Genomic DNA, 8,588 nt, shown 5'->3' on the forward strand with positions numbered 1-8,588 from the left:
CTAGATTCCTCTTTCATGTTTGCCTGAGCTTTTACTGTAAAGTGAAGAGGGAAAGACAGAAATATGCCGTATCTTCAGGTTTTGCAGATGAACATCTCCTGAAGTCTGCAGTGATTATGATGAGGTTTGAGGCATTCTCCTCGTTCATCATACATGTGTCTCCATCTGTGTTTCCTCTCAATCACAGTCTCGCATTATCTCCTCGCTCAGGAATGTTGTTCCTCAATGTAAAAATCATAACGCTCTCCTATAAACGCATATTAATAATGCACATCTGCAGTGGGTTTGAACACCATCGGCAGCGAGTCATTAAAGCGCTAACGGCGGTTATACAAGTAAATTTACATTTTAAATTGAATCTATATTGATTCAATATACACAACCATTCAAATGTTTGGTGTCAGTACGTTTTTTTCATGTTTCATGTTTTCATGCATTTATTTGATCAAAAATACAGTACAAATTGCTACATTTTCTCATTTGAATTTAAAACAACTGTTTTCTATGTAAAATGTAATTTATTGCGATTCAACACTGAATTTTTTGCATCATACAAAGTTCAAAAGAAGAGCATTTATTTTAAATAAAAAATATTTTGTAACATTTTACTGTCATTTTTGATCAGTTTATTGCTTTCTTACTGAAGTGTTGATTTCTTAATAAAATGTTTTACTGACGTCAATATTTAAAATTGTTTATTTAATGCATGTTTTAGATTCAAAACACGATGTCACACACAAAAATGTCAAAAAAAATTCTTACAAAAAATGTGGAGAGAGAGAGAGAGACACACACACACACACACACACACACACACACTGTAGACTGAATCACACAGAGCATTATCTCATCATGTCTCACACACACACACACACTGATCATCTGACACTCCGACACTCACCCTGATCTATCACTGGAGCTGCTGTGTGACGTCCAGACAAACAGAAACTGATGGGCTTCCTGTGGCCTCATTAGCATATGCTAATGAGACAGTGGTCAGCTCACGGTCCAGCAGAAGATGTGGACAGATGTCCAGAAACACACACACACACACACTCCTCTGATCACTGCAGATGGAGACAGATGACAGGGACACAAATGATAAAACTCAACACACTGTAGAATCATGTAGCAAAATAAATAGAGTTAGGAAGAATAAAACACCCTGATGAACAACTACAGTAAAACACGACGACCTTAACCGGTTCGTTCACTCGGCCTCCCGGTGCTCCAAACACACAAGACTTTTGTTCATCATTGAAACACAAATAAAGATATTTTTAATGAAATCGGAGAGATTTCTGTCCCTCCACTGACAGATGCTTCAAAAATATCATAAAGAGATCGTTATATAAATCTGGACTTCTTTTTCAAATTTAGACCATTTGGTCAATGAACTTTTGATCTGCAAACATGTCATGTGTGTTTAAACACAAAATGCAGCCCCAGTGGAAGGAAACCGTGTGTGTGAGTGTAGAAAAGAAGATGAATTTATTTTACAGACGTAATTTGAGACAAATATAACTAATGGATCAATTAAAAGAGAAATAAAAATGATTTAGTTTCAAGCAGATAGGGTCCGGGTCGAAACGGACCTGAATGCATTAGAAGAGTTAAAAACACGGTACAACGGGGTAACACTTTATTACACAGTGTCCTTGTTACATATGTTACATGTACTTACCGTAGTAATAACAGTAAATTATGCATAATTACATGCAACTAACCCTCAACCAAACCCTAACCCTATAGTAAGCACATGCTGTTAAATAATAACCCAACGATGTTTCATTCTTTAATATTAGTTATCTTACATAAATTAATGTGGACTAACATTGAACAACATTTACTTACATTTTAAATGTCAACTTTTACTAATACAAAACTGTTAACATTAGTTAAATGCAACAAATATGAACAAAAATGAACAGTGAATCGTACTTTAATGAAATAACTTAAAGGGTTAGTTCACCTAAAAATGAAAGTTCTGTCAGTAATCACTCTCCCAGTCTCCCTCATGTTGTTCAACCCCGTCAGACCTTCGTTCATCTTCGGGACACAAATGAAGATATTTTTGATTAAATCTGAGAGCTGGATCACTCCTCCATAGGCTTCTAAGGGATTGAAACTTGCCGGCCCAGAAAAGTTATTAAAGAGATCGTTAATATAGTCCAAGTGACTACAGTGGCTCAATCTTAAGTTTATCAAGCGACGAGAATACTTTTTGTGCGCATAAAAACACAAAAATAACGACTTTATTCCACTATTCATTTCCTTCTCTCTGGGCCTCGAGTGAGTTCACGTAGTGTTAACAAATGAGACTTTTGTATAAAATCAACCCTTCTTCATGGCAATATTAATAAATCAACATTACTAAGGAAATATTTATACATGTTTTTCATTTTGGTACTTACTTTGTGCTTTGAGTGATGAAGGAAAGCCAGAGATGAGGCTCTGATCTCCTCAATCCCAGCATGCATCAGTGTTGAAATCCCAGATCTCACGGAGAACTTCAAAGAGTTCCTCTGACGCCTCATGAAGCGCCTCACGCTGACACACACTCAGACACGGACACACACACGCTGACATCACACTCAGACACGGACACACACTCAGACACGGACACACACACCGACATCACACTCAGACACGCGAGATTCTGACAGATATCACTGACGACGACACCGACTGACCAGTTCCTCGACCACCCGAAACTCTACGACATCCAGACGCTTTATGAACACTGTGATGATGAAACGCTACAGCTTTACACTCTTCAGAATTAATGTTAAACTCTGACATCTAAAATCTGTGCCATTTACACAGGTTACATCTAACATGTTTCAGTAAAAATAGAGTTAAATATTGTTATTTAGTACTGTGTATTGTTCAACTGATGAATATAATGAAATATTGTTCCGTTCAAAGAGTGTGGAAAACATGCCTTGATTATTTGAACTAAATTTTCTTCTGGCAACAATGAAAAGATGGAACATTTCAGAGCAAATCCATAAATATGGGAGGTGTATATCATCATATATCATCAAAATATTTTAAAAAAGTCACATTTTGAATGAAAAAATGTGTTTGTTTTGTCTTTGTCAATGATTTGCTCAGAATTCTTTCTCATAGATCCGGCGCTCCAGTGAAACACACTAAAAGGACAAAGGGCACTAAAAGACTACATGAATTTAAATACAATCATGCAAATTAATGTGCATTTTGAGAGTCCTTTACCAACAAATCAGCAGAATCATTTCCCCGATCTGCCAGTATTAACATGCCTAACATTTTGCACAGTACTGTATATATATAAGATTCTTGATCTGGAAGAGAAAACTGACCGTATAGAAGAAGACGACGGCAATGCTGGAACTGCAACTCAAACTTGCATGAATCATAACTGATGAGTGAAATGTCACGTACAGCTGGAAGAGTGTGTGTTTAGGGCCTCAGACTTCATCATCCTCCAAATGTGATGTTCTGTTTTTAGTGAGACTACAAAAATGCAAAAGTAGAAGAATGACATTTCACCGAATACCTTAAAAATAAAACACTTTTTGCCGTCTTCACAGAACAGTGACATCATCTCTCGTGCTCGTTTTCCAGAGACAAACATCCGCTCTGATCCGAAGCCTAGTGTGCGACCTTGCCGTCTACATAGGGATCTTCACTCGACCTTCACCAGAGACCGAACTGAAACGCTCATGCAACACTTTAATGAACACAAGCAGTACACAGCACACACACACTGGCCTTCATTCATCACTTTCATATGATAAATACATCTGGAGTAAATGGTGCATAAAACGGCCCTTCCCAAAAACTCTTCTCCAGATTTACAGATGCTTCGTTATCTTCAGATTAGATTTTTCCAATCATTTGTAAATAGGCTAGCTAATCACAATTAGCATAATCTCGCCCATGAATTACACGTACATGCTTAGACTCAGGTTTGACCCTGTTGGATGATGAAACTTGATGAAAAATGTCAGACCAACTCCACTGCACGACTCAGAGTTTCTTGAGGAGTGACCCTGCAGACGGGCTTTCAGATCAGAGCTCATGTTTCTATCATCATTATTCTAGCAACACAGAACATCCAAAAACAAACCCTCAAGTAAATGTTGCTAACGACCATCACACATTATCAGCAGCAGCACTAATGATCAGTGGGCGGCTGCTAAACTCAATCCTCCTACGTGAGGACCAAGCGAAAGACGCCGTTGTTTGCCTCGCTCGCGTCATGCCAGAATCACTGCACGCGATCCCAGCCGAACACATCTCTATTATACGCTTCATTATAGAGCAACAATCTGTAGCTCATTCTCAGATGGCCTTCAAAAAGAAAGGAAATATCAATAGATACCAAACTATCTTTTACCACCAAAACTGCTGCCATTTTGTTTTTTACACAGAAAATGTTGTTCATTGCAAAAAGTATGAAAAATAGACCTACTTCCCTGATGTATGTCCATTCTGTGCACATCTGATGAACACTAATATCCCATGAGGCCACGGGAGAGTCTGGAACTGCAGCGACAGTAGCCATGGATGGACACGCCACAAGATGCACACACACTTAAAGTGTGCATAACCTTATACGCTCAGTTGAGGAGGATACATTTAAGATAAGAAGACATGCACAAACTATGATGGAAACACACTTACTGAATAAATCCCTCGATGTGCAACAATAACTTTGTGACTTTGCCTGTGATTGGATAACTGGAGTAACCAGTGGACCAATGGCGTCGCAGCGTCTCTAATGTTGGTTTGGTGTTTCTGAAAGTGTGTGATCAGAATGATTTGGTGTAATTCCCTCCAGAAGCGTCTCACACACACGAGTGTGTTCCCGAACACCAGCATCCGAACGCTAGAGAACACGACAGCGTTTACTGTGTTTCGCCTGACGCTCTGAGACACTCGTTTATGATGGAGGGAAAAACAGACAGAATGTAGAAACTTACACTTTTATTACTGATATTTAGTGCCAGTTTCCCAAGAAGTGACGATTCTGTTCTCTTGAACACGTGGGATGGAAACGCTACTTTATTCGCAAATGTTTTATGCGATATTCCAATTTTGCGCACAAGTTAAATTCACAACATTGGATGGAAACACGGCTAATGACAACATGGCATGTATTATACCCCAACTTCTTTGATTCATACTTCATTTTAAATACTCTCAAAGTACATTTCCTATCAAACGCAGTACTTAGTATAAGATTTCAGACACACCTCGTCTTGTTCAGTGTTTTTGCTTGATTCCCAGTACAAGTTTCTAAACATCCTTCAGAGAATATGCCTTACAATACAAACAAATACTAAATTTAGTCAACTTTATGCTTTAAACAAGACAATTTGCCAGCAAATTTCAACTGATATTCTCTGAAAACAAGTCTTATCTCCACAGTGGCTATGGTTACAACTTTCGTTTCAATCGGACTGAATTCATTCCGATTCATAAATCCGAACGTAGTGTTTACATGAACGCTAAACATGTGATCGGTTTAAGATTCAAATCGGAATATATGTTTGACATGCGCACACTGCACGAATATGCAGAGTTTCCCGCTGTTTGCGCATAATATTCTCCTACATTAGTTCTTTATTTTTTTTAAGGTGAGACACTACAGGTGAATAGGGTAACATTTGTAACTAGCAGATATCACCATGAAACTTTACCAGTTGATTACCTACATTAAGATGAGAAAAAAATGTATTACAAGTTTTCTGTAATTTAATGTTTCAATATGCAAATTAGGCTATATCTAATTAAATATGCGCTAATTTGCATGTTTAAAAAAAATGAAATCTGAGTATTGGATAAAGCCAGGTTAAAAAAAATTTTTTTCATTGTGTTCACATATTAGATGGGGAAAAAAATTACAGAGGGATTTATGCATATCTACTTTAGTTATCCTGTAAATCAGAATATACTGTCAATAGCCTTAAAAAATACTAATATTGAAATAAAATGTAATATAAATCAGGCTAGGAATAATATATTTACAAAACCCTCTGTACATGTCTTCATAATATAACTAGGTACAAGACTGGAAGGTTTGGTGTATAGAGGTGCTGCTGAAGTGGAGATTTCGGAGAGAAAAGTTATTTTGAGAAAACGGGCTTTAAAGATTTATCATCAGCCAATGAGATTGCGCATTCAGCCCTTTTACTTTCACGATTGGTTGCTGCTAAAAAGGAAATGACCATATTTGGATCCGACAGCATTGTACAGGAGAGAGAGAGCTTTCTAACGGTGTGTGTGATGACAGGGAGCAGACAGAGATCGCGGAGCGGCGGGAGGATTAAGAACGCAAACTTTTGTTGAATTTATGAGAAATCTACAGACGCAAACAGACAAAGTGTGTAAAATAAAGACCTAAATGTGGATTTCTGACTTTTTTTCACCACAAGTCTGAAAGAAGACGTGTTACTGAAGACAAATATCCCAAAATCTCAAAATTGACCATTAAAAAAACCCCAGATGTTTTTGCCTGCCGTGTCTCGCCTTAAACTGCAGATATAATATTTATCCATTTCTGGTCATAATTTGGAGTAAATGTGCATATGAACCGCTGTGCTTATATTGATCACGCAGTAAAAATGGCCAAAACCAGTCGTCTGTGGATGAGAGTCTGAAGCGAGGACTGGTGGGCCGTTGTCCTGCTCCACTTCACAGACGATGAGGAGTGCAAGGAGGATTATAGAATTTATGGCACTTTATTCATCAGGAATAACAGCTCGTTCCCCGCGTCTCACGTCATTACGCTACTTCTACGTCATCGCACATGCGCAGTCCTTTCAGTTTCGGTTTTCAATCCGATCAAGTGTTTACATGTTCTCTCGATCGGATTAGAAAAGGAATAAACCACTCTTTTCTATCCATTAAAGGTCTGTTCACATGAAGGCTATTCAGTCCGACTGAGCCGTCAATCCCATTACTAACGGATTATTTGGTTGCATGTAAACATAGCCAGTGTCTCACTTTTACTGGAACGAAGACAAAAATGCCGAAGAAGACAATGCTTTTCGTAACCACAGTACAGAACAATGGCGGTAATTTCGACATGACACAACCGTGGCTTCATACATCAGCTTTCTGCGTTTGAGTGCGTCACATGCTACACGCCCAGTGTGTCCTAGAGTCCGCTACACGCTCCGGCTGGTGGGAGAGAAGAGTTCCTCAGTTGATGTTGCAGTACGCTCCTCCATGTCTACTGCATCTCCTCTGAGGCGTCCAGTGTATGCCCTGAAGAAGAACCGAAACCGAGTTTTGACTGGTTTATAATCAGATTTGTGTCACTCAAGAGAAAAGTGGAGACGAGTTCAGAAAACAGATCATACATCGTCCCATTCCTGGAGCAAAACGTGCATTTCATCTGTTCTTACGCCATCTAGAACCCACAGTCTGTCTACACGTCTTGGTCTCAGTCTCAGTTTCCGCACTTGTCGCGTCAGTCCAGGGGTTGAATCCGATTAAGCATCTCCCATCTTTATTCTGGACCACTAAACTCCCAGTGCTGTTGCACTTCTTGGCCAGCGGCGGCGCCAGAGAGTCGGGCGGGTGCAGAGACGTCAGAGAGAAGCTACTCAAGTTATCCGATAACTGTTCAGGAATACCAGCCGGATCGGGTCTAACTCCTGTATCCTCATCGGAGGGTTCTGTGGAGTCCCGTCGGTTCACTGTGCAGTCACTGTGTCTGCTCCGAGTCCTCTGCCGCCCCCTGGTGGCCTGGAGGTTGAGCGCAGTCTGTGGAGCACGAGGTCTCTGAGTGCGTTCTGGAGGGGGAACGTGGGTTCTGCAGATTAAGGGATGCATCGGATCTCCTGGCGAGGCGAATCCCTCCTCTAGTGTGGTCTGTAGACTCCCTCTGGAACTGCCCGTGGCCAGTGACGAGTTACTGTGGGACGTCTGCAGCAACAAACAACAAAACAGTCACTGGAAGGAGAAGCAAACCACTGTCAAAGCAAAGTAGGGGTGCAACGGATCAGCTTATCAGTTATCTGTGTTCACAGGAAGAGAGAGAGACGGGGAGAGAGAGACGGGGAGAGAGAGAGAGAGAGAGAGAGAGATGGGGAAAGAGAGAGAGAGAGAGAGAGAGAGAGAGAGAGAGAGAGAGAGAGAGACGGAGAGAGAGAGAGAGAGAGAGAGAGAGAGAGAGAGACGGGGACAGAGAGAGAGATGGGTAAAGAGAGAGAGAGAGACGGGGAGAGAGAGAGAGACAGAGAGACGGAGAGAGAGAGAGAGAGAGAGACGGGGAGAGAGAGAGAGAGATGGGGAAAGAGAGAGAGAGAGAGAGAGAGAGAGAGAGCGAGAGAGCGAGTATTCTCTCGTTTATGTCATTAGTGAACAGTTGAGAAAGAAACTGGATGTTTGTCAGTTCATTCGGTCTTAAAGTGACAGCAGCCTAATATTCCTACAGTTATCTGTGTTATAATGTTAATAAAACATCAAAATACAGCTTTAACAAAGAAGAAACTTTATTTAATTTCTACAGTGAACAAATAGTGTTATTTTAGGCTTAATTATTCATTTCTGTACCTGAATACTACTGTTAGACTTTGTAACTTTGTTAT

General features: G+C 40.0%; 1 protein-coding gene across 1 annotated transcript in view; it reads right to left on the reverse strand.

Annotated features, from left to right (window-relative positions):
• Positions 1-5,872: 5,872 nt before the first annotated feature.
• cacna1ib (calcium voltage-gated channel subunit alpha1 Ib) overlaps positions 5,873-8,588 on the reverse strand; it is a 125,418-nt gene continuing 122,702 nt past the window's right edge. Inside the window, 1 exon segment of the mRNA XM_084426225.1 lies at positions 5,873-7,923. Within this exon segment, the coding sequence (XP_084282351.1) occupies positions 7,387-7,923 (537 nt within the window). The 3' untranslated portion in view covers positions 5,873-7,386.

The sequence above is a fragment of the Rutilus rutilus genome (genome assembly GCF_951802725.1).
Source record: "Rutilus rutilus genome assembly, chromosome: 12".
Classification (NCBI taxonomy): Eukaryota; Metazoa; Chordata; class Actinopteri; order Cypriniformes; family Leuciscidae; genus Rutilus; species Rutilus rutilus.